Source organism: Poecile atricapillus, chromosome 20, assembly GCF_030490865.1.
Source record: "Poecile atricapillus isolate bPoeAtr1 chromosome 20, bPoeAtr1.hap1, whole genome shotgun sequence".
In the NCBI taxonomy this organism is placed as follows: Eukaryota; Metazoa; Chordata; class Aves; order Passeriformes; family Paridae; genus Poecile; species Poecile atricapillus.
The window spans coordinates 5,029,919-5,054,321 of NC_081268.1; the positions used below are offsets into that span (position 1 = coordinate 5,029,919).

The 24,403-nt window shown below is 46.3% G+C and overlaps 1 protein-coding gene across 1 annotated transcript in view; it reads left to right on the forward strand.

The window, feature by feature from the left end:
* MED27 (mediator complex subunit 27) overlaps positions 1–7,355 on the forward strand; it is an 83,363-nt gene extending 76,008 nt beyond the window's left edge. Inside the window, exons 7-8 of the mRNA XM_058853624.1 lie at positions 4,332–4,409; positions 6,883–7,355. Coding sequence (XP_058709607.1) covers positions 4,332–4,409; positions 6,883–7,017 — 213 coding nt within the window. The 3' untranslated portion in view covers positions 7,018–7,355. The remainder of the gene's footprint in view (positions 1–4,331; positions 4,410–6,882) is intronic.
* The last annotated feature ends 17,048 nt before the right edge of the window (positions 7,356–24,403 follow it).

Below are 24,403 nucleotides of genomic sequence, written 5' to 3' on the forward strand. Positions count from 1 at the left end.
TGGAGCTGGGAAATAAGAGAGGGGAATGCTGAAAGGGCAGAGGCACAAGGAGCAAACAAAAGGTTTTTCAGGCTTCCATGTTGGTGTGCCATTTAAACTCTGCAGGAGCAGCAAATGTTTTCATCTTAAACCTCCTTATTTTAACACTTTGTGCCTCTTGATCCACTAACACAAGAAGAGGAATTAAACAGGAAATAAGGAAAGATTTTGGGGCTTAAATCCTGGTATACATGAAGGCTGCATAATTCTAGTCATTGTGCAAAGGGTTCAAAATTCTAACTGTAAGGAATGGTGCAATGTTCATAACTTTGCATTCAAAAAGGAGGGAAGAACATAGAATTTTGGAGCTGCTGTGAATGAATCAAACTGGGCTATGGTGTCAAACAGCTGCCCAGTTAAAAGCAGCATAGCTGCTGTTGCTGGGTACTGTGATGAGGTTGGCTGTTTAAATCACATGCAAAGGCTTTATTTAAACCCATATATTTCTTTCTGATCTCAGAGCCCCATCCTTATTTTCACCTAAACAGTCTCCCCAGTTTTAACAATGCCACAAACTGGTTGTTTTTGCTTGATCTGCTTCTCCCCAGGGCCCATTTTAAGCAGAACTTTGAGAAGCTGTTTGTGAGCCGTGTGATCCCAAAGTGACGGCATTTTCAGCACCACAAGGGCACATAAGTATTGTAATGTATGAAGATGTATTCTTGTCAATAATCTCTGAGTGAGATCACATGCAGGATGAATGCATGCATGAGACAAACCGTGGGCTGTGCTGCTGCTGCTCAAGGAGAGGAGCTGGGCTGTTCCAGGGTCACCTGCACAGCTGCTCCTGGGCAGGCTCAGTCCCTGGCTCTCTTCAAAGACCTCCTTGAGTGAAATAAAACCTCTGTGACCCAGTCCAAATAAGCAGAACAAGCAAAATAATAACTAAACACTTTGTGAGCTCTGAAAACAACTGATAAATTCACTTTCAGAGAAGTGTGGTGGTGTTTTCCTGCACTGAGAGTGGGGAAGGGTGTGTAAAGATCTGTGTGAGTTCATCAGTGCCTGCTCCATCCATCATCCTTCCCAGCACCTCCTGGGCAACACATTCTGTGCTCCACATTCCCTCCAGAGAGACTCAGATGTGTTCCTGGAGAGAAGATTGAGTAATGGGAATCCTTGGAAATGAATAAAGGCGTTCATGCAGTTTTCCACGCTATAAAAGATCTAAACACTAATGAAATAACTTCCTTTTTTTACTTTCCCTTAGTGCTGTGATCAGCCTCCACAGCTCATTGCTACAGGCCACTGTTAAGGCCATGAACTTACAAGGGTTTGGGGGAAAAAAAAAACCTTCCAGGGGATTTAAAGAATCCCTTTATATTAGATGGAGTTGTCAGTGCTATGCTTGAGGGAATAAACCAGCAGGGAAAGTTGTGGCTCTTAAAGGAAGTTCTGCACCTACTTTTGAGAAGGATATTTCCTGGCAGTGGGATAAAATACATGGGGAGAGGGAAAGGTTTTTTAATTCAGTCATGTGATGGTTTTTATTAGGCCAGGTGTAGTTTCATTCACCTGATCTGCAGTGGAGCAAAGCTATCCTTTAGGTCTTTGCTTTTGTGCTGCTTATCCCAGTTACAGGAAGGACTTGCTCAGCCTTCTCCACCTGTACATTGTATAATTTAATTTTTTTTAACGGATTTTCCAGCTTTAGGAATGCTGTGTGATTAACCAGTGTCATCAAAGCCCAATAAAGCCGTTTTTGGATGTGTCATCTTTGGAAAACTCAGTACTGTTCCAGTGCATTACAACTCTTCCTGTCAAAAATTGAGTTTCTTTGCCAAATTTGTTTTTTCCATGTCACTGAAGCCTATTTGCCTCAGTCTCCAAGTACTTAGTTAAACAATGACTATTTTATTTAGCAGAATTTTGCTGCATGAGATTGCCTTGCTTTTCCTTTTTTTAGACAAGAAACACGAGTGCTTTTCAATAGATGAATTGTGAAATATTGAACTCTTCTGCATGATCTCTTGAAAATCCATTTCAAGGTCCAGAGCAGAGCTATCCCAATCAATGTGTGCTCCCCTGAATATGTTTCCCTATAAAAAGAAAATAGAGAAATGAGAAAGTGACTGATAACTTAGATAGCAGTAGGTAAAACACAACGATAAAAGTGGAGTTAATAAAATAAAACCCTGAGATGTACAAAATATCATCCTACACCCAGAATAAATTAGTTTCTGATTCCAGCTTGGCTGCAAGAAAAAGTGTGTCCCTTAAGTGAGCTGGCACATATGCAGTTTGTTTTGCTTTGCTTTGGTGTGAAATTGTATTGCCATTAGGAAAGCTGGGTATTGATCTTTTGGGATTTGTTCTTTTGCCCCCTCCTCTTTTTTTTTTCGTTTTTCCTCTTCCCTGTTAATCTTGGTCACTTTGTGTTTTCTCTCCTTTCTTGGGGGGTAACCAGCTTGGAGTTCTCCCTCACTCCATGCCCTGGGCAGTTCATTCATGGCCCAGCTCTTTTCTGTTTGACTTCACGTTCCTTGCTGGGTTGGGAAGGGGAGGGGAGTCATTCCTTTACTCTTCTTCCTCAAATTTGACACCCACTTTGATCTTTTTTAGCTATCAGCTCTTGTTTAGGGTAGAAATCGCCTTCTTTTCATGCAGAAGGCATTATTAGTGTTCCAGCAATGCTGGGATGGCTTTTATCTCCCCAAGGAATCTCATTATCTTTACATTACAATAGCAACAGCATATGGGCAACTTTGCCAAAGTAGCCAGTCAATTTAAATTTGTTAATAGCAGGATTTTTTAAGCAACTTCCTTGGTGCCAAGAGAAAACAACTTTGTAGTTCAGGAGGGAAAAAAAAACCCAAAACAAACCACAGTTTGTTAGAAGTAGAAATATAGCAGAAGGAGAACGGCTGCTCATAAATATCTTCAGAACTTCCAATTCTTTGACTTGTCTGCTACTATCCTATAAAAGCACCATCTCAAAAAAAAAATCAGATAGCTGGTGGGGCTTGGGTTGGCTTCTGAGCACTACATGATATGTGTTTAAAATAAATGGCTGGTTTGAGTTATGCTGTGCTATTAATGCACAGTTCATCACATTATTTCTCATATTTATTTTTACTTGGTAACACAGAAATGGCTAAAACGGGCCGAGGTCCATTTTGTGAATATTTTTACAAACTCACCAGAATGTGCAAAGTCCTAAAAGTTTTCCCTTCCAAATGTCAGAATCACATGTGAGTCCCTGCTCATGCTGAACGGAGCTGGGTGTGTGAGAATGATGGGGAGCAGATCCTGTGTCTAAAATAGCAGGAAAACTCAGAACTGGATTCAGACAGACTGATGTGATGGAGTGCTCTGTGGAGGAAGTTTGTATGGTGTGAATGAGAGCCTGGCTATACATGGATTTATTCAGGAATATATCTTTGGCAAAACCACCTCCCTGAATAGCTTCAAGCACGAGTCTCTTTTCTTCAGTGAAACTTGGAGTGCTCCAACTCCCGTTGCTGAATTGGACTTGCAGTTGAACTGCAAATGAGGAACTGGAGTTAGCTGGGAATAGCCATGGGAATTTCAGTTCTCACTTTCTCTTACTCAAAGTTTGCTGTTGTCTGTAGACTGACCCTGAGAAGAGCTTCACTTCTCCATGTCAGAACTAGAAAATACAATTTAATCACTCCCTAAAAAGTCATGTATTTTGTTGGAAGCTTTGACATTACTGATGAGGACCACTGAGATTCATGAGTTGAAATCTGTGAAAAAGCTCCTGTGGTTATGTTGTTGTTTTGAGCTCTTTCTTGTCCAGCCTAAAGGGTTTTTCCAATAATATCTTGCATTCAGCCTGGAATTTCTAAGAAGCAGTAAGCTGTTGACTGTGCTGATAACATTTCACAGGCTGAATACTGCTAGAACATTGTATCATAACTGTCAGAAACTGCCCCTTCCAGAATAATTTAATAAATTGTAGTTCTTTTTTTTTAAAAATCTGTCAGCATTGGTTAATTTTCCTGATTTTTCTTTAATTATTCTTGTTATTATAAATACATATTTTATATGTATTGTGTCCATGTGCAATTCCCAGATGTATGATCTTGTTATGGCTCTGTTTGGGGAAATTAAAAAGCTCTTTATCAGAAATCTTTTAGTAATGCAAGTATTTATAAACCTTAATTGTATTAATTGATTCCTGATGTCAGAGGAAATGAAACTGAGTAATCCTTGTACTCCCTGATTTGCTACCTCCCCAAGGAATGCATGGTTTTCCTGTAGGTTAACACTGCTTTGTCCAAAATGGGGAATGAATAAAGGTATTTCCTTTCTCTTTTGGTGTGATGCAGGTGACAGATCATGCGACCACTGCCCTGCTGCACTACCAGCTGCCCCAGATGCCAGATGTGGTGGTCAGGTCCTTCATGGTAAGTGTGTTGGAAAACACATTTTTCCAGCCAGCTCTGAGTGTGTTTGCAGTGATTGACATCAGGCAGTTCTGATGCAGTTGTAATTTCCCCAGTTCAAAGGAGATGGTGACTGTGATTCTTTGTGTCTCCTACCTGGACAGGGATGAAGAGCTCATTCCTGTTTCCCTGGGGTAGTTGGTGTTGGAAAACTGAGCTGGGAATGGCTCTTCTGTCCCAGGTCTCAATATTGATGATTCTGGGTCTGGGTCTGGGTCATGGCAAGTGGAAAAACTCCCTCAACCACACTCTGTGCTATGGCCCAGACCTTTGACTGTTCCTACTGTGCAAGTTCAGGATGTACAAAATCTGCTCTACTGGAAGTTCCCTGGTAAGAGGAAATTGGAATTCCCAGTCTGTGTATTCCAGCTTGCCCAGTATGGGAAGTGATGGGCATTATTTACATTATTACATTATTTACAGAAGATTCCATTTTGCTGTATCCAGACTTTGTTCCTGTAGAATTGTGTGTGCTCGCCCAGCTCGGCAGCAGGTGTTTGGAGAAGCAAGGAAATACTGGAGTATTCAGACCTTTTCTTACTGAATAAAATTAATCCAGTACTATTCTACCTTGATATACAGATTTAAGTTTATCCCCTTTAATTCTCTTTGTATTTAGAATCATATTTGTGAAATAAACTTGCATAAGAAGCAGCCCTGTTAATCAGAGGGTGAGAACAAGGAATTAAGATACAGAATTCCTTCTACCAAGAATTTTGGCAGTGGAGGCTCTTGCTGTTGTCTCTGCTACAGTCTCCCAATGGAAGATCTTGGGAGAGATTTTCTTTACAATTCAGGCTTTTTCCTCCATTTCCTTCCCTTATGTTACCCCTTCACCTGGAGCAATGCAGGTGAGACTTTGGGAAACAAAAACCTCATTTTGCTGTTCACTGTCTTTAGGAGTGTTCAGCACCACTTCTTTTACATCCTTAATTTCCAGTGTGTAATTTCAGAACAGTCAGGCTCTCCTCCCTGCTGTGCTGGATTGGTTATTTAACAAAAAGGCCACTAAGATGAGAGATTTGCAGAGTACATCTTAAAATAATAGGTTTTGAAAAGTGAAAGCAGCCATTACTGGTCAGATCCATGTTCAACATGGTCCTGAAAATGAATGTTTAATAGAACAAGTGGTTTGTGTGAGCCTAAGCCCTGCTGTATTGATCAGAGAAAACACCAAAACTCCCAACAAAGCAAAACCAGCACAGGTGTCAGTATGTTAGGCCTTTGACCTGTCACTTGTGCAATCCACATGACAGGATCTTCTGAAGCTCTAATTTTCCAATGGAAATGAAGAACCCATTCCTTTCTTTTCTGTCAACACACATCTCAAGTGCACAATTTAACTTCATTTACCTGTTTTTGTATTATGGCTCAGAAAATCCGATTTCTCGATAGTGCAAGCAAAGCCCATCCAAGCTGAAGTAAATAACAGCAATTTACTTTTAGAGTTGTGTTGCCCTTGTCCTCATATTTACTGCTCAACCCAGACAAGATCTAGTTCTTCTGGAGGAGAGTTATTGACAGCCCAAGGTTTGGTTGCTATAGAGAAGACTCTGATGAAGATGGAAGGATTTGTTTCAATAAACTCAGCTGACCTCTTCTTCAGAGAGCAATTTTCTCTTATCGATGTAATTCAATAGGACTTTAAATGACAAGATTCATGTGCATCCTTCACAGTATAAATCTGCTGGTTTAGGGTTTTTTGAGTTGTGTATCTCCTTGAGTGGGGAATTGGGTTATGCAATGCTCATTGCTGTGTGTGACAATGGGAACAACCCATTTCAGACAGGAACTTTGTGAAGGAACATCTGAACTTACCCTCTGTTGTTCAGCACTACTGGCCTTTTATTTGTATATATATATATATGTAGTCATCAGTGTAATCAGGTTTAAAATGGCTCAGTATTTTTATGATCAGTGAGTATTGATCCTAAAATCACATTAGAGAGGAAGTTCATTAGCTGGATGTGGGAGTCTTTCTGTCTTTGGCTCTGGAGAGCCCAGGCTGCAGGGGGAGTGCAGCAGGGGGTGATAGATGGTTGTGGCAGGAGACAAACCAGTACTCAGCTGGAGAAGGCACCATCAGGAACAATTATATGCCAGGAAAAGTAAGAGGCGTTGCAGCACTCGCCTCCCCTCACAGTTCTGGAGTTGTGAATGCCTCCTGCTCACAGGGCAGCAATTTCTATTAACAAATTTACTTAAGTGACTAAAAAAGCAAGAGATTATTAATAAATTATTAATAAAGTGGGAATTCAGATCTACAGTGACCTTGTAATCTTCAGTGTGCTTGTGTTTATAAAATCACCCTGCACCTCACTGGGGCCTGGCCAGAGCACATCTCTGTCCTTGCAGCTCCTGTTGGACAAGAATAATGACAAAGGGGAACATCTCTATCCAGTTTTCTTTAATTTCTCTCCCTTTTTCCTTTTAGACCTGGCTAAGGAGTTACATAAAGCTGTTCCAGGCTCCGTGCCAGCGCTGTGGGAAGTTCCTGCAGGATGGCCTGCCACCCACGTGGAGGGACTTCCGAACACTCGAGGCTTTCCACGACACCTGCAGGCAGTAGGAGCCCAGAGCCTTCCACCAGCAGGAGTCAGAACTCAGGGGGGTTGGGACAGCACTGATGGCTCCACTTCTGAACCTCCCTGTCCTAAGCAATGAGGTTGCACTGAAACATTTGACTCTGGAACAGCCATCTGCGAGGCACATGAGAGGCTGATACATCTTGGAGAAGATGGGAAGAAGCTGTGTGTGATCTGAAATGATCTGCCTGGGAAGATCTGGCAGTAATTATCATTACTCTAAACTGTAATGAAAATATCCATTGTACAGTTTGCGTTTTGTGACAGAATTTGCAATGCTGAGGACTTTTATAAGCTTGAAATAAATTTTGTATTCTCAAAATTTTTGCTGTTTGTTTCATTGTTTGGTCTGCAAAACCTTTGAGTTTGGTGTGGGTTTTTAGTGCTGCTCTTTTCTTTAGGAAAACTGGAAACATTGAAACATGCTGAAATATTGGGGGGGGAATTGTTGCAAGGCTGCTTATCTGAGTGCTGGGGTTTTTTTGTGGAAGAGGAGATTATGGCATTGATTAAACACAGAATTTCAAAGGCATGTGGCAGCTTGGAAGATGCAGTGTAACTTTCTAAGGCAGGGGGAAACAGATGTTTTCCTTTACTGAAATTGTAATGAGAAATGTTAACAAAATCTGCATGTATGAAGTAGCTATGAAATGTGTGATGAGCAGTGACAGTGGTGTTCTACAACTGAAACAATTCAGCCCTAAAGCAGCATTTCTGCAGAGCAGGGATCCAGTGTGTTCCCTAAATGTCCACAGAACATTCTGGAGAAGAGCAGGATCCCTCCCAGCAATCCCTGAGCTCAAAAGGGATGGGACAGTTCCATCCTATGAGCCTTGGCTGGTTTTCCTTCCCCCAGACACAGGGAAAGGTCCCTGCTCCTGTCCCAGCCTGGGGGTGTAGTGGGTGAAATGTCTCTTGTGGTATTTTCCTGAATCCTCATCTCCTGTGTCACCCCCTGACAGCCAATTTGATTAATTCCACTCTCATTCCCACCTTCTGCTTCTACAAACCACAAAGGCTTTTGGAATCAGCTGATTTGGGAGCTGGGAAGGGGAGCTCTGGAGGATCCTTGTCACTCCATTAATTTTCAGATAAATTGACAGTGCTGCAGAGTAATTTTTGAGGTTCCTTCTGCCTTTGGACAAGCTTCTTTTGCAGGACTGGCTCATATGAAAATGCATGTTTAGGACTGGAGGCACAACATTGTGTGTGAAGGATGGCAGTGTGTGTGTTTCAGGATGTTAATAATGAGGTCTAATTTTTTATCAATATTAGTAGTAATATTCCCAGTTGCCAAACAGAAGAATTACCAAGTATTTACCAGCAGGATAATGGCCATTTCAGCCAGCTGCAGTTGAATTACCTAATGAAAACTTTTTGTGCTGTTACTTGACCCAAGCAGCCTTCTCAGTCCAAAGATCAGCCAAGACAGGACGATGTTTGCATCTTGGATGAGCCCAAGCCTTGGAAACAATCAGCCCCACTCTCCATCCCCTTCCTGTGCTAATTAGAAGGCCTGGCTTTCTGATAGCATAAGCATTTTTTTTTTGTTAATATAAAGGTCATAATATGATATCCAACCTGCTTTAGGCAGTGCTGGCTGCTCTCTTCTGTTGATGCTTAAATAATGGTGTAGAAAGCAAATCCTGAGGTTCACAAAAGTACCGAGTGTAGAATCGTGTCTTGGCATTTGGAGATAATTAGTTTCAGAAAACAGCATCATTCAAGTCTGTTAATTGAGCCTGAAATTTTAAACCTGTAACTAGGGAGTCTGATGGAGAGTCACACAATTCGCTGTAGGTGCCACAGTACAAAAATAATTTGTCTTACTGACGTGCAGCACAAACCCCTTTGTCACATTCCTTCCCCCTGATCTGCCTCACAGGGATCAGGAACTTCTCTCACCAGGGCCCTGGGAGGAGCAGGGAGTTCTGTCCCTGCAAGCCTTGAAGGGAAACAGGTTGGAATATTTTCATTAGGGGGAGTGAAACTCAACTCAGGAGTTCCAGCAGTTTGGATTCAGTCTGTGCCTGTCCCTGCTCGTTGTCCTGGCAGTCCACATGCCTGGTGGCAGTGCCTGGTTATCCCTGGCATGTGGATTTCCAGGGAAGGCAGAGGTTGCTCTGAGTGTGAGGGCTGGAAACTGGGAGGTGACTCCTAAGTACAGAGCCAATCTCACACAGAATTTCTGTGTTTATTCTCAGCTTTGGATGCTGGGCATTATAATTATTTGTGTCAGCCTTAGAAAGGATGGGTGACCAAAAGCAGTTTAATTGAAGAATGAGTGGTTTTGCTTTTTACCTCTGTAGTTTGTTGCACTTATTAATGCAGTCCCAGTTTCTAAGGCAAACACCAAGGATGTGATCCATAAGGAGTGGTTGGCTCTCACTTCTTCCAGAGCATCTTCCAGGCCTGCACTTCTCATCCTCATTTCTGCAAGGCCAGCACTGCTGCAGAATCAGGAGTGGCCAAATTGACCCGAGAAAGAGAAGGAAAGTGATGCACAGGCAGAAACAAGAGCTGCTGTAGTGGCTCTGGCTGTGGCAGAGCTGAATCATCCCGGTGTGATTGTTTCATCCTTGCAGCTCCCCTCCTGCTGCAGGGCAGCTGCAGCCCCTCACCCTGGCCACTGGCACTTGGTGTCACCCACCCTGAGTCCAGCATGATCCTCTGGGAAGAAATCCTCTTCTGTTTTCCCCTGTGCAAACCCCTCCTGCTGTGCTCATGGTGCTGGTGAGTGCTAAAGGTTACAAAATCCATCTTTTTGCAAAGAAAGCAACTTAATTAATGTCAAAGTTTCTCTGGTGAAGGGAACCCACAGCAGATTCGCAGCTGCTCCCCTTTCCCTCCCTGCACCCCTCACCAAACAGCTTTAATTTCTCTGCCAATATTGGACAAATGTAACAGGCTGACTTTTTAATTTTCTGCTCCCAGGTCTCCCTTGTCCCCTCATGCATTTTTCATCACCGCTCATGGCTCCCTCCCTGCCTGCCCTGTGAACAATATTGATCGACTGATTAAGCCATCAAGCCATGGCAAACAACTTTAATTTTCTAACCAAAGCCTTTTAGTTCTCTTTCCTTTCTTGTGTATTTGTTGCTTTTTCCCAAAGTTTTTAAGGTCTGCTCAGAAACAAATGCATTTTTTGAATTAGGCCGTGGGTTAATTGTGCTGTGCACCAGCCAGAGGAATCCTCAGGGAAGCATTTACACAGGAATGCAGTAACAGAGTGAGTGCTGTTGGTGTGGTCCAATTCCAAAGCTAAACCTTTTGGAGAAGAGCTGGAAGAACACATGGGAAAGGTTTCCCTTTTCTCTTTGGCCTCTCCCAACAGCTTTAAACTTCACGGAGTGGAATCCCATCACACCAGTGCAGCTCTTGGGCTCTGGGAACCTGACAGGGCTCCTGCAGGTTCTTCAACCCCAAATTGACATCCTTGGCTAAACCCCCTGAAGGCTCACAGGTTTCACCCACCCCACTGCTGCTGCACGCTCCAAAAGCTGCTGGAGTTCTGAAAATGTGAGAGCTGGGTTGCCTTGTAGAGCACTTTTAAGCCCTGATGATGATGAATCCCAGGGCTGGCAGGAGGGTAAAAGCATCTTTCTTGCAAACTCAGAACGTGATTTCAGTGAGGCTCTTCAGAATCGCTCTGTGGGTTTGCAAATTGCTTTTCAAGGTAGAAATGAGGATATTTGTCTCTCACTGGCAGCCTCTGGGCTTCGTGTTGTGCTGTGGTGCTGCAGTCCTGTCTTGGGTGAGCAGCAATGGTCTGCAGCTTGTTCTGGTGTCTCCAGAGCTGCGAATTCAAAAGATGTAACAAAACCTTCCGAAGGTCCCCTGTGCATGGAGGCTTTTCATGAGGGCAGTGCCAGGACTGGGTCCCTTCACAGCCCTGTGGCTGAGCTCTGCACCCCATACCAGGGGATCCATCGCTCCTTGCTCTGTGCCAGGACACCCAGAGCCCAGCCCTGGGGGTGGGAGATGCTGCCAGGGAGGGGATGAGGGAGAGGGCTCAGGGTCCCATTCCAGCTCTCATCCAAAACTGCAGGGAAACCTCAAATGTTCCTCCTGCCACCCTCACCTCCACTGCTGTGACCCCAGCACAGATCTGTGCACGGATTTAGTTCACATCCGTGCAAGAGGGGGCAGATCAGCCTCAAGCTGGCTCTTAACACAGATTTCATCAGAGTTTGGTCCTTTGGGCCATGTCCTGGTGCTCTTCCCCCAGCACTGAGCAGGAGCTGTCTCGAGGGAGCTGAATCCCACACCCGGGGCGAGGTCTCCGATGGTTCATCACAAATGCTCCACTGCAGGTCAGGGCCTCTGTTCTAAACTCCCCTGGTGCCCTTCAGAAGGGGAGATTTGCTGCAGGTAAACACAGGAAGGGGTGGCTTCAGCTGGGTTTCTTCACATCAGCCACCAGCTGGTTTTTCCCATGGTTGTTCCCTGGTTGGAAGCAGCAGGGTAAGGAGGGAATTGGTTCTTTTGTGAGCAGCAGCTCCAAAACAAAGCTGGCTCCAAGTCACCGGGGTTTGTGTCTTCTCTCTTGCTTTGAGGGACAGTGATTGCAATATCAGATAATTAGTTCCTATAAAGACATGTGTGTGTCATGAACTTGTTAGTATTTGTGAGGCTCTTTCTTCTTCCCTTTTAAAAGCAAATGATCAAAACAAGAGACATCTCCAGACAGGCTCCTTGTTAAAAAAGGACGCTCTGGAAGGGCAGGGGTGTGTCCCTGCAGCAACCAGGATTTTTTATCAGCTGGAATTTTATCCTCTGTAAAGTTCAACAGCAGCACTAATACCTGATTACCTGGTTTGTGCCATAAAAATGAAAGGGGGATTAAAAAAATGAAGTATGGCATAGGAATACAAATGGACCTTTATTTTCTTTTGAGTTGGGAGAACCCAGGGACAGCTTGGCATTTCTCATTTTCTTTACTTTTTTATGTTAATAAGGAAGCTAATTTAAAATGGGAGTCCTTGGAGTTGGTAATAGTCAGGGTTGCACTGATAAAAAGTTTCTCTGAAAACCAGAGGGCCAAGATCAAGGACAGAGAAGTTTTGTCACTCAGGTGCTGAGGCTGCATATTTTGGGTTTAAAGGTGCCCCACTCTCTGGTCTTCAACATCTCCAACAGTTCCTGCAGATCAGCTCAGGAGTATTGCCAGAAAACAACAAATATGTGAAAAATATTAATGGTGAGATAATTTTGAATTCATGAGAACAAATATTTGCATGGAGAACGTGATTCTGAGAGTGGAGCTCGGGACAGTAATGCAGGCTGAGATTTATGTACTCAATTACAATTAACCAGTGCTATCAACATCTCAGCTATTGAATTTCACAACAAGCTGCTCATTCGGCATCTGCAGGTGAAGAATTATGAGCAGGAAATTCCAGTGTAGCCTTGGTATAGAAATAAAAGAAATAAAGCTGATGGAGGGGAGCAGCCTGTGCCTGTGCAGCTCTCCCTGCCCTTGTCTCTCACCGTCTGCACTTCCTCCCTGCATTTTGGGTTTATTAAGGTATTTTTAGCCCTTTTTCTTTCCTTACAGCCTCACTACTGTTGACAATCCCTCTTTAAAATGCTGAAAAGAAAGCAGGAGCGATTTTTAAGTGTCACCAGCCGGAGCTGGGGGGTGACAATGGGCTGTGGGTTCCCCTCGGTCAGGAACAATCGGCAGAGCAGCCACAGGCAGAGGTGACCCGCGGCCACTGCTCATTTTCTGCTGGATAAAAACTCCGCCAGCCCTCGGTTCCTGGAGCTGGAGAGGCTGGAACCTGCTGGGGGACCTGAGGGGAAGGGAAATGTCAGATGAGAGTGGGAGGTTGGGAGGGAGGAATAAAGCCGGTCCCGGAGGGGCACAGAGCATCCCAGCCCGGGGCAGGGCGAGCCAAAGCTAGGTGATGTCCTGAGATGCTGAATTTGAGCAAAAATTGCTAAACCACGACCTTAACATGAGGCTTAATTAGATTTTGTTTTCTTTTTCTGAGGTTTTACCCAGCTCTCCTATAAATCCTGCTCTCATGATGAATTCCTCCTGAGCCAGGAGGTGACTCTGATGAAATGCTCACACACACTTCCAAACCCTTTTTCCTGAGCTTCCCAAACCTCAGTTTTCTGACAGAAATGTGCTCCCAGCTGCAGGGAGGGAGAGAAACCATGCTGGTCCTTCACATCAATGTCTGCTGAGCTTTTGGGTGTTTTTTCTCCCCTGGATCCGTGGATGAAGCACCTGATGCTGCTGCAGGATGCGCTCCTGGCCTCAGCTCAGGTGCCACCTAGGTCTGAGGCCTTGGAAGGTTATAGCCAAAGGAGATTCATTGAATTAAGTACTTTTCTCCTGAAGAAAAACATGAGGAAATTAATCCCAAAGCATTCAACAAAACACGCCAAGAAGCAAAGAGCTGCCAAGCTCTCCCGGTTTGCTTTTTGTTTTACCGAGCCCCTCACTATAATTACAAACATCCATGGAATTAAAACTGGAAATTGCTGAGGCAGGAGAGTGGAAAGGCCAGGCTGGAAAATTTAAATTGCTCTGACAGGACATTCTTCCATCCTTAAAGCAGAGGTGGGGGATTAGGAAGGAAGTCCTGCCAAACTCACCTGACAACCACGTTAGTTGTGCTGGGAAAATACAGGTGAGTGCTCCAATATCATCACAGCTGGTCACTGAGAGTTTGCAGGTGTTCAGGGGCTGCTGCCCTCTGCAAGGCAGAAATTCCCAAACTTGCCCAAGAAGCTTTTAAAACTGTGCATTTCCTCACAAATTTAGCTCTAATCTTTGGGTATAGTCCCACGTTTGACACCTCAATTTCTCATTAAATCGGTTAAACTGGTTTATTTGCTTCTGTTAAAAATCCTTTCAGTTGTTTTGCTGCTAATGGGCTGTTCCAAAGCTCAGCAGAAAGGCTGGCATTTAGTTTTCCTCTGTGAATATTTTTAAGGATTTTCTTGGGGTAGAAAGGGTGGTTCACCACTGCTTAAAAAACAGTCAAACATGGGCAGGCTCTGAACCAGAAAAAAAGCTGAGTTATCTCTTTTTTAATACAAGCCACCTTATAGCAAGAAGGGGAGAAATCAATACACCCTCACCCTGGTTATCAGAAGCACTGAAAATATTCAACATTAAATAGTAGCGATATAAAAAAAAAACCCTAACACCTTCAGCCTTTGAGATTAAAAGTGGATTTACTTTATTTTTCCCAAGTCTGGTGCCACCAGGGCTCTGCACAAGCACAGTGTGAGAATTGCTGGATAGAGAAAGCAAAGCTTTTGAAGAGCATTCAGAAGGCAAAGTAATTAATTTAGAAAAAAAATGAAACAAAACAGAAACAAAAAACCCACCTTGAAGTCACTGGGTTTTAAGCTGCACTTTAAATTGGTGCTGCCAACCAGAACTTTTCTCCTGTAAGGCTCCTAGCACAGAATAATGTGCTTTTGGTCTGCTTGGATGCCATTTGAGTTCTGCTGTTTTATCACCTTTAGATAAAACTGGTCCTTTTAAAGCTCCAATTTCAAAGAAATAACTTTGGGATACCTGGCATTTTGTCCTCTTTCCCTGTTATTTCAAGGAAGCTGCAAAAAATAAGAGTTTCTTGGATTTTTTTTATTGCAAAGGCCACTGGGGATGAAGAGTTTCCTGGCTTGAAGCATCCTTCAACCTGAGCTCCGAGGTGCTTTTGGCACATGTGCTCCTCTCTGTCCTCCAGGTTTGTACTTGGATTTCAGCAGCTTTCCTCCTGTGCTCAGTGTCTCCTGAAATCAGGAGAACGATCTCCTGAGTTTCACCCCAACAAGCAATGTTGGCTTTTTACTGATCATGGAAAACTGCATTTCTTTAAAATGTAAATTTTGACAAAGAGTTTTATTTACATCTTTCATCCCTCAGGTATCAGGGGCTTTACAGCCACTGTTTAACCATGGATTGATTGATGCCAGTGGGAGTTTTCCACTGCCTTCCACAGATCTTGGACAGGTCCCAGGGTGCAGCAATGCAATGGGGGATGCAGCAGCTGTTAAACCTCACGGGGTGATGCTGTAGAACAAGTGGAGGTGCTTTGTCAGCCTGAATAAAACACAGGCAGCTCCTGGGCTGGATCTGACCCCTGGAGCAGCAGGAGGTCAGAGATGGGTCTGGGCAAAGAGCCTGGATTCCAATGCTGATTTAATGACCTCTCCAAGAGTGGCCCTGCAGCCTCTGGCTGAGCTTGGGACGTTCTGAAGACAGAGGGGACCTGGAGGGTGGCACAGGGACATGAGTGTGCTCCATGGGGCCTGGCATTAGGGGTGCTGGCTGAGAAGGGAGGTGCTGTTTGATGCACATCTCAGTCCTTGTGTGGGAAGGGAAGAGAGAGAAGGGTGATGTTAGACTCATGCCTTAGTTTTAACTTTTACATTTTTCTGATCAGTACTGCTTTAGTGTATAATTCTAAAACTCCACAGCCTGTTCTCCCATTTCACTCAGACTAAACAATTTCTCTCTAGGCCTAAAAGGACACCTTACTGTCTCAGGCCCCAAAAAATGTGAACAACAGTGAAGTAGGGGGACAAACCAGGGGAATGGGACTCCATTACCTGTAGCTGTAATTGGACAATTAACATCTGATATGTGTTGCTGTAGGACACAGAGTGATTCACACAGACACAGTTCAGTGTATGATAGGGAAGAAAGAAAGCTTTTATTTTTGTGGCTCCAGTATTTATAGATTCTTGGCAATGACAGGGATTGGATAGTCAGGTTACCACCTTCCCAATCACACTGGTTGTGAGAAACATCCCTCAAAAGACATTTCTTTGAAAGAATGTATAAACATCTATGTTAATAGTTACTTTCCTGGGAAAGTGGCTAGAACTATGAAAACAAGATCAGAAGGTTTAATTTTCAGGGTGACAGATATGCAAATAGACCAAACTTATATCTGTCAGAAAAGCCCTTGACCATTGTCCATCTTGGGTGTAGCCTCTGTGAGACTCCTGCACTACCCAAGGTGTCCCCTTTGAGTACATATAAATACATATTTATATATGTATAATAAGTGCTGGCCTGCCCTCTTCTCCAGCCACTGTTTGTAAGAAGCTCTTTCTCCCACCAGGATGTGATTACAGCCCCTGAAATGCCTCCATGCTGTGTCACACTACGTGGGGGGCACGTGCTGTATAAATATCCATATGTGTGGTGTAATATGGACATAAATCACATCTCTTTTTTGTAAGAGACTTGATCAATCTGTGCTGCAGATCCCCCCATCCATAATGATCTGTCTGTCTGTGGCACAAGATTAATAGCAGCCCGTTGAAGAACATTAAGATGACATTATCTGCAAAGAGAGCAAACACCATCTGAAATTAGGATTGGAGTGGGACTGACAGTCCCACTTTCTGTGGGAAAAGGTGAGTGACTGTTCCCATCAAAAGGTGCCCAGTGCACAGGTTGGCAGCAAAGTGTGGGCAAAGTTTTGCTCAGGGTGGCTCAGCCTTTGGGCCAGGATGGGGTTGAAGGAGCCACCAGTGGCACAGCTCCATGAAATGCTGGAGATTATCCAGAGCATCACCCAAGGGTTTCTGAACACCAGGATTTCACACACATGGGACTAGCAGGTACCTTCTCACACACAGCCCTGCATGAAGAACTAATGCATTTTCTTTCAGAGATCTAAAATCCAAGGGGTGAGGCCCCAAGAGACGCTTCAAAGCCACCACTCTCCTATCACACAGAAGCTCCTGTGCAAGTGCAAGCAGCAGATGGAATTGTCACTTTCCCCCCTCTCCTCTGCTCCCTCACCATTCCCAGTTCTGCTCCATGACCTGTGCACACAGGTAACTCCTCCATGTCCTCTACTTGTCCTGCTCTGAACTGTTCAGTTGCAGCTTTTTCTTCTGAGCTCGGCACTAAAAATACTTTAAAGGTAAACCCTGGGGTGGCTCCTTGCTCCTGCTCCTGCCTCCTCCTTCCCCAGCAATTTCCCCACAGCCGAGCTGGCCCTTTTAACTCAGTGGAAACGTGGTATTGATCTCACCACTTTACAAAGGGAGGGGAAGCACGGCCCCTTTCATCCTCTCCTTGCACAGACTGATCTCCTCGTCCGCTTTGCGTCTGATGATGGGAGGCTTTGAATCCAGAAGGATTGGAAACCTTTGCCCTGTCAAAGAATCAAATGGGGGCTGCAGCTGCAGCGAGCAGGGGGGGGAAATAGGGTAACAAAAGGGATGCCAGGCTTAGGAACCAGCCCCAGGTGTCTGTGGGGATGGGACTGCAAAGCCAGCCTGGCCGAGCATCGTGTGGCAGAAACCCCCGTGCAGGATGGCACCAGCCACAGCTCCAGGTGAAACCCAAACTCTGTGGAATTTCCCCCCTTCCCTCCCAATTTGTCATTAACTCAGTTGTTTTTAAGCATGAACACTGGGGCTGTAAATCTGAGGCCATTTCGCAGGTTAGGTGAACTGTGAAAAGCAGATTTGCACAATTTGCAGATTGCTTGTTGAGGTGAGAGCTAATGCTGCTGACTCACGAGCTGAGCTGATGCTCTTGGCAATCCTTCCCCACTCTCCAGCTATTTCTATGCAACTCTTCACCCCTCTCGGGTTTTGGCAGCATCCAAAGTTTACTCCAAGAACAGAAGTTTTCTGAATCCAGCAAAACCACCTGTTTTTCCCCCGAATGATGCAAATGCACCACAGTCTCTTCCAGACCCTGGCCCCAAACATACTTTGGAGCAGTCTCAGTTCAGACCAGCAATTAGTATTCAGGCAGGAGAGCCTTGGGAGCGGCAGGAATGCCTCGCCTCCATCTTTATTCATAATCCAAAGGCATCTTTGCTCTCCAGGCTGGGGTTCTGCGGTGCTGGAGCAGCCGGCTCCGCCTGAACCCCACAGCACCTCTCAGGTGCTCCAAGGCTCTGTTGGTTTTTAGCATTTCTGGATCATTTCTGAGCTCAGGCTCTCACCCAGCCCAAGACGAGCAGAAACTCAGGATTGGGGGAGCTCACACAGGGAGAAATGCTCGGGCTGGAGGGGGAGCAGCACCTCCCAGCGTGTGTGCTTGGTTTTCTGTGCCCATCACACCCACCTCCTGCTGCTCCTCATCTCTCTGCACGCTGCCTCCAGGTACGCTGGGTTTCCATTGATCACTTGGAATTCTGCAGCAGGGCAGGGGAGAAAGGTTTTCCTGCCCTGAACATCGCTCCCACTGACCCTGTAGCTCCAGGCCCTCCAAGACTGGGGAAAAACATTTGTTCTTCCAGGGCTTTTAGACTGGCATCTGTACAGAAATGGGGATTTCTTTAATCTTGGCTTCTTGCTGTGGTTTATATCCTTCTCACAGTGGATAACAAGCTCTGGAAGTTTAGCTCCATCTCCCAGCACCTGCTGTAGCCCTGGACTGGGATTTTCTAGGAGGAAAGGGTGAGGAGATAAGATGCTTTTCAGGAGCAAGTTTTGATCTCTCTGGCTGGGCCAGCACGGTGTCCTGAGCTGCCACAGAGCAGCTGCCACAAGACAAACACCTCACAAGCCCTGTCCTCACAGTGCCCAGGGAGAGGCAGTGATAGATTAATCTGAACAAAGATTGATCAATAATTTATGCTGGTGTTTTCACTCACCTGGGGCTTTGACAGACTTTGATATGATTTGATGGGGTCGGACCCACCCTGCTTTAATTAAACATGATGCTGAAAATTAAAAGGAAAACCTATTGGCTACTGGAACTGAAATCAATCTGTGATCAGTAACAAGAGACTGATTAAAGAGGTGATGCCCAGGAAGGAACAGGCAGGTTCAGCAGACGCTTCCTGAAGGCGAGATTAGCGGGACATATTGAATATAAATACAGCTATTGGCATTTTGTCACGGCGTGGCCTTTAGCAGCCGAGCTGTTTGTGTGCCTTGATGAATGGCTTTGCACCAGGGAAGGTGCTGCGGGAATTCAGGGCTGCAGGAGCCTCTCCTGGAGCATCACGGGGGGGTTGGATGGGGACAGCCTGGAGAGCTGAGCCCCCTGTGCCCACCACCCACTGCCCGGGGGTACAGGGATTTGCCCACCTTTGCCCATGCAGGACCCTGGGCACGGCAGGGATTGGGATCTGGGTGTCCCTGTGTCCTGAGCCGGGCTTGGGCTGAGCAGCAGAAGCAGCCCGTGGGTTAATAATGATGGAGCCAGCACAGGCACTGATTAACCCTTGCATGCACCCAGGGAAATGGAGATGCTCCAGGAGGAGCGGTGATACAGGAACTGAAGCCGGAGCTGACAGCACAAAACTCGAGGTGTGGAAAAGAGAGACCGAACACGAGTGACAGATGTGGAGATGCTCACCCTGGAACGGGGCAGAGCTTCGGGTGCCCCAGGGGCCACCCCTCCTGCAGGAGCTGCTCTCTCTCGGTGCTGTGACGGGGGAAGAGCCTGGCAGCACCCCCAGGTACAGCCCAAAACCTGCAGCATCCCCAGGTACAGCCCAAAACCTGCAGCATCCCCAGGTACAGCCCAAAGCCTGGCAGCACCCCCAGGTACAGCCCAAAGCCTGCAGCATCCCCAGGTACAGCCCAAAGCCTGCAGCATCCCCAGGTACAGCCCAAAACCTGCAGCATCCTCAGGTACAGCCCAAAGCCTGCAGCATCCCCAGGTACAGCCCAAAGCCTGCAGCATCCCCGGGTGCTGGGCCAGCCTCTCCTTGCAGGGCTGCATTTTTCACCTGAGAAGAGGAAAAGAAGCTGAAACGTTTCCTCTGTTTCCAACCCACCCTCTCTGCTGTTCCATACCAGGACAAGGAGTTTTTCCAGCTCCGTGTGTCCCTATACTTTGCTCTCCTCTGCATTTGCAGCTCCCTGACAGACCCTGGAGAGGCAGGACAGGGACACGGGTGGTTCCTTCCCTCAGCTGCCGAAATTGCTCTTCTTTAACTTCTGTGCCGGTTCACAGGAGGAAAGAGGCTGTGGGGGAGACGTCCAGGATTTTTAGAGTTGCAGAGGGTGCAGGTGGAGTCCCCTGGGGAAGGCAGAGCTGGGGATGGAGCAGCCTTGAGCTGTGCAGTGAGGAATGGCTGGATTTAGGGGCAAGGGAGAGAAGCCTCCCTAAGAACAAGGTGACTTTTGTGCCTGGAATAAACCTTTGCCATGGGTTATTGCAGGATGGTGGAAGGAGCTCAGAAATTGGGGGTTTGTGTGTGATGGGCACCACGGGCACAGGGGGACAGGGATGAGGAGGGTGAGGGGCAGCACACGAGCTGAGGGACCTGCTGGTCACTCGGAGAGTTTGGAAGCTGCTTCCTCACCTGCCTGCCTTGTTGGGGTTTGATTCCTCACTGACAGCGCGCTGAAGGATTGATCTGAGCAGGGATAAATAATTCATGAGCTTTTTTGGGGTTTTTTTTTTGAGCAGCTGTGAATTCTGAGACGTGAGCTCTGCACAACAGACGCTGTTGGAACTAAAAGAACAGTTTGAGGAGAAATCTGTATATTTTTGTTGTTCCTGTTGTCTGTTGCCGTTTATAATTTTTAATCTCCTTTCTCTTTTTTTGGTTTTTGGGGGTTTTTTTTTGTTCATTGTTTTCTTCCCACACACACAAGGCTGGTTTGTTCCTGAGGCTCTCAGCAGGTGGATGTGGCAGAGGCAGCGTGAGGCTTCAGCAGCAGAAGGCACTGGGTGGATCTGGAACCTGCAGGGAGGGGCTGCCCGAGGCTGTTCCCTGCTCACAGGTGCACCCCAGATCCACCTCTGTGGATCCATCTCTGGGCTGCTCCCAGCCCTGAAGTTCAGGAGGGTTGGACAATGCCTTGATCCCTGTCTCACCATCAGAGATCCCCGAGGAAAATGAGAGTGGGAGCAGAACATGGAGGGCAGAGGGGCTGAAGAACTTTCTCTGGTTGACAAAACAGCATCTGCCCAGCCTGGGCTCCCAAAACTGGCCCCAGCCCTGGACAACAGACAGGTGATTAAATGGTATTTAATGTTCCCCAGCTTATCTGGTAGCATTTGTTAGGTGAGAAGCCTCCTAAATCTTTACCATCAGTTTAAAATCAAATGTGCAAAGATGTGAACGTTGGAAGGAGAATTTCCAGCTTAACCCCCTGATTTCAATGAATACCCAAGGGCTGACTCCAAGAGATCCTAGGAAAGGAAAAAGAGGTTCAAAAGATTTCATGAGGCAAAATTAATGATAAAAATATTCTCTTGCAAGCCAGGCAGAAGTTTTATAGCTAGGTTCCCAGCAGAGGCAGGCAGTGCAGGGAGGCAGCCACAGCCACATCTGGGGGATCTGCTAGTGCCAGTGCAAGTCAGTGTGGAAAAATCATTGCTGTAGAGAAGTTTATTTAGGAAAACAAGAGCAAGAGGCAGCCTCTGCAGTGCTGAGAGGTCTGTGAAGCTGCCTGGGAGCCCCTGAGAGCAGCAGGCACTGCTGCTGCCATCAGCCTGCCACGGAGGGGAGAAGGGAGATGAAGTGGGAGCTCTTTGCCTTCCTGCCCCCCAAACCAGCCCAAGTGCTGCTGTCTGAGCCCAGAAAGCCCTTCCAGAACTGCAGCTGAGCTGCTGGGGGGACTTCAGCAGCCCTTGGAGAGAGAAGAGCTGAGAATGGACATGTATTTCACACTCTGCACGGCTGAAATCTTCTCCAGGGGTGCTGGGACAGACCCTCACCCTGCCCTGGGAAGGGCTGGGGCTGGGACTGGGGCTGGGGCTGGGGCTGGGGCTGGGGCTGGGGCTGGGGCTGGGGCTGAGCCCTCAGTGGCTCCACAGCCCTGATTTTGTGGCTTTCACTCCAACATGGGCTTTTCTTTTCCCCTCCAAACAGCTCTTGTTGGCCAGAGCAGCAAAACTGGTGCAAGATGTTTGTGGGGATGTGGCCACGTCCCAGGGAGGGGAGGAAGGTGAGTTGGAGGGGTCTCACCGCGCCACCTGACTCTCCCAGGATTTCATTTGTTTGCTGTAGCAAACATTGGACCTGAGGAAATCTTCAGGGACGTTGGGGTCACCATTCCCAGAGGTTCTGCAGCTGCTGAACATCTCACTGCTGAGAGGGGAGAGGATGCCACCCTGATGGGCACTTTGGGCCCAGTCTCATCAGCCACGAGCGGTTTCAGGCTGATGAAAATTATTCATGAACTTGTGCTGAATTAGATGAGGACTTGATGAATGGGGGGGTTGGGTTTTGTGTCAAAATGTTTCTTCATAATCCTTAAAAGATGGAGTATCTTTACTCTTTGTTTTGAAATGATGTGAAAATAACTAAATTTGGCCAACACTAATTTCATAAAGAAGGAGAACACCTACACAGTGTGAAGCATTAGGTTTGGTGGCAAAACATACTCTGTATTTTTTTCCATTTGCTTATTTTGAAAAGGGAAGGAAAGAAGAAGCTTGAGGGGGGATTTGGTTTGAGGTTTGTTTTTTTTCCTGAAGGCTACAGCAGTTTTTATATCCCTGCCTTTTGCCGGGTGGGTGGAGGTGCTCAGGAACAGTAAAGCAATATTTGTTATTTAATTCTTGGCCAGTTACAGAGAGGAGGAGGAAGATACTTCAGCAACAATAAGTTATCTCCAACATGCCAGGCACACAGAGGCTGATTTCCTTGCTCTCTGCACCTCAGTGAGCCCATCTGCCACCCCAGCACCTTCCTGTAGACCCAGGTTCCCTTCACTGGTGAGAAAAGCAACAGAGGAGCCCCTTGGGTTGGACACATAGATGGCTAATCTATTATTTATTTTTAATTATTTTATATTAATATTTTTAAAATATAATTTTCTATTTATTATATATTTCTATTACTTATATAATATATAATGTATTGTGTGTAATATATAAATATCCTATATTTATATTATTTATATTTATTATTATATAAATATAAGTAGAATATAAATAAAATATAATATAAAATATTTATTTAAAATTTATTTTTAATTATTAATCAGTCTCTGTGATCCAGTTGCCAACTCAGTGTACTGGGTTTTGTTTCTCTTTGGTGGCTTGATGATGCTCACAACACCTTTTCCTTTGGGCCAGGAGATGGACCCGCAGCAGAGAAAACTTGACATCAAGAGCTGGATCTGCCCATTCCCAGCCGGCTGTCACGGGGGAGGCACAGCTGTGCCAGGCAGAGCAGATAAACACTTGAAACGTGGGATGAAGGAGGCTTCAAACATCTCTGCTGCCTGCAAAATAGCTTTGTGTTTCCAGCTCCCTCCCTGAAAGGCACGGAGATCACAGGGAGGCGCCAGGAACAGGTGGAAATCTGCAGTGAGACATTATTTAATGACGGTATAATGTGTAATCATCCTGTGAGCAGCCGGGGAGGGTCACTGTGCCTCGGGTGGATCCTGCTCACACTGCCCCAGGCTGGGCTGGTGGAACCCGGCACGGGGCGAGCGGGACAATCACATTGCTGTGAATGAAACCCAGGGAAAACTCAGGAGGGGTTTTTTTCTTGGCGAACACTGCTTGAAACGTGGTTGGTGTTGAAGAGCAGAGCAGACCCCAGTGCAGAGGGGTGAAGAGAGCGGCTGCTCCTGGAGCTGTGTCCTTGAGGGAGCTGCAGCATCACCCCCACACTAACACCATTATACCAGGATTGAATAATGTCTCACTGCCTGTGACCGGGACACCTCAGAGAGGCTCAGCAGCCAAAAAGCAGGAGGGAGAAGGCTCTGTCCCACATTCCCAGGGTTCCTGAGGGAGCTGAGGGCTGCTGCAGGACGCACACGGTCCCTGGATGAGCTCCTGTCCCCCTCTCCTGCTCCGGCTGCCGCATCCATCCCGCTGCGATTCCCCTGCTCCTCCTCGGACAAGCTCTTCAGAACCTTCAGAAACTCTGTGTCTCCAGAAATGGTGGCACAAGAGTCCATGGGAAAGGAGGCCCGGTGTGGGAGGGGGGAGCCAGTTCTGTTCATCAACAGGAGATCAAATGCTGCCGGCCGGGGCGCGCGGTGCAATTACGGTGATGAGATTCGCGGGTAGTTAGCACATCGCTGCTAATTAATTCGCTGTGTTACAGGATCTGGCAAAGGGCTGCCGGCGCCGAGTCTCCTGCAATAATTCACCCAACAGAGAAAATGAACCGTAATGAGAGCTGATGGACAACTTCAACAGGCAGGACTTCATCCCATGTGGGAATAGCACCGCGCTCCTGAGGACTGCCACTGTGCCAGACACCAAAGTGCAAGGAAAGAAACCCCTTTCTCTTTAGCCAAATCTCTGCTGATTATTGGGGAAACCAGAATTTGTTTGCTGTTAGCACCTTTTATTTTAAAAATGCCTGATAAGCCTGAACAACACAGCTATCTACCAGACACAGACACCTCCACCCTGCAGGAGGGAAGGAGGGGTGGTGGAGGTGGGATCCCCACATCCCACCACACAACAAGGACAGGAGCCTGTGT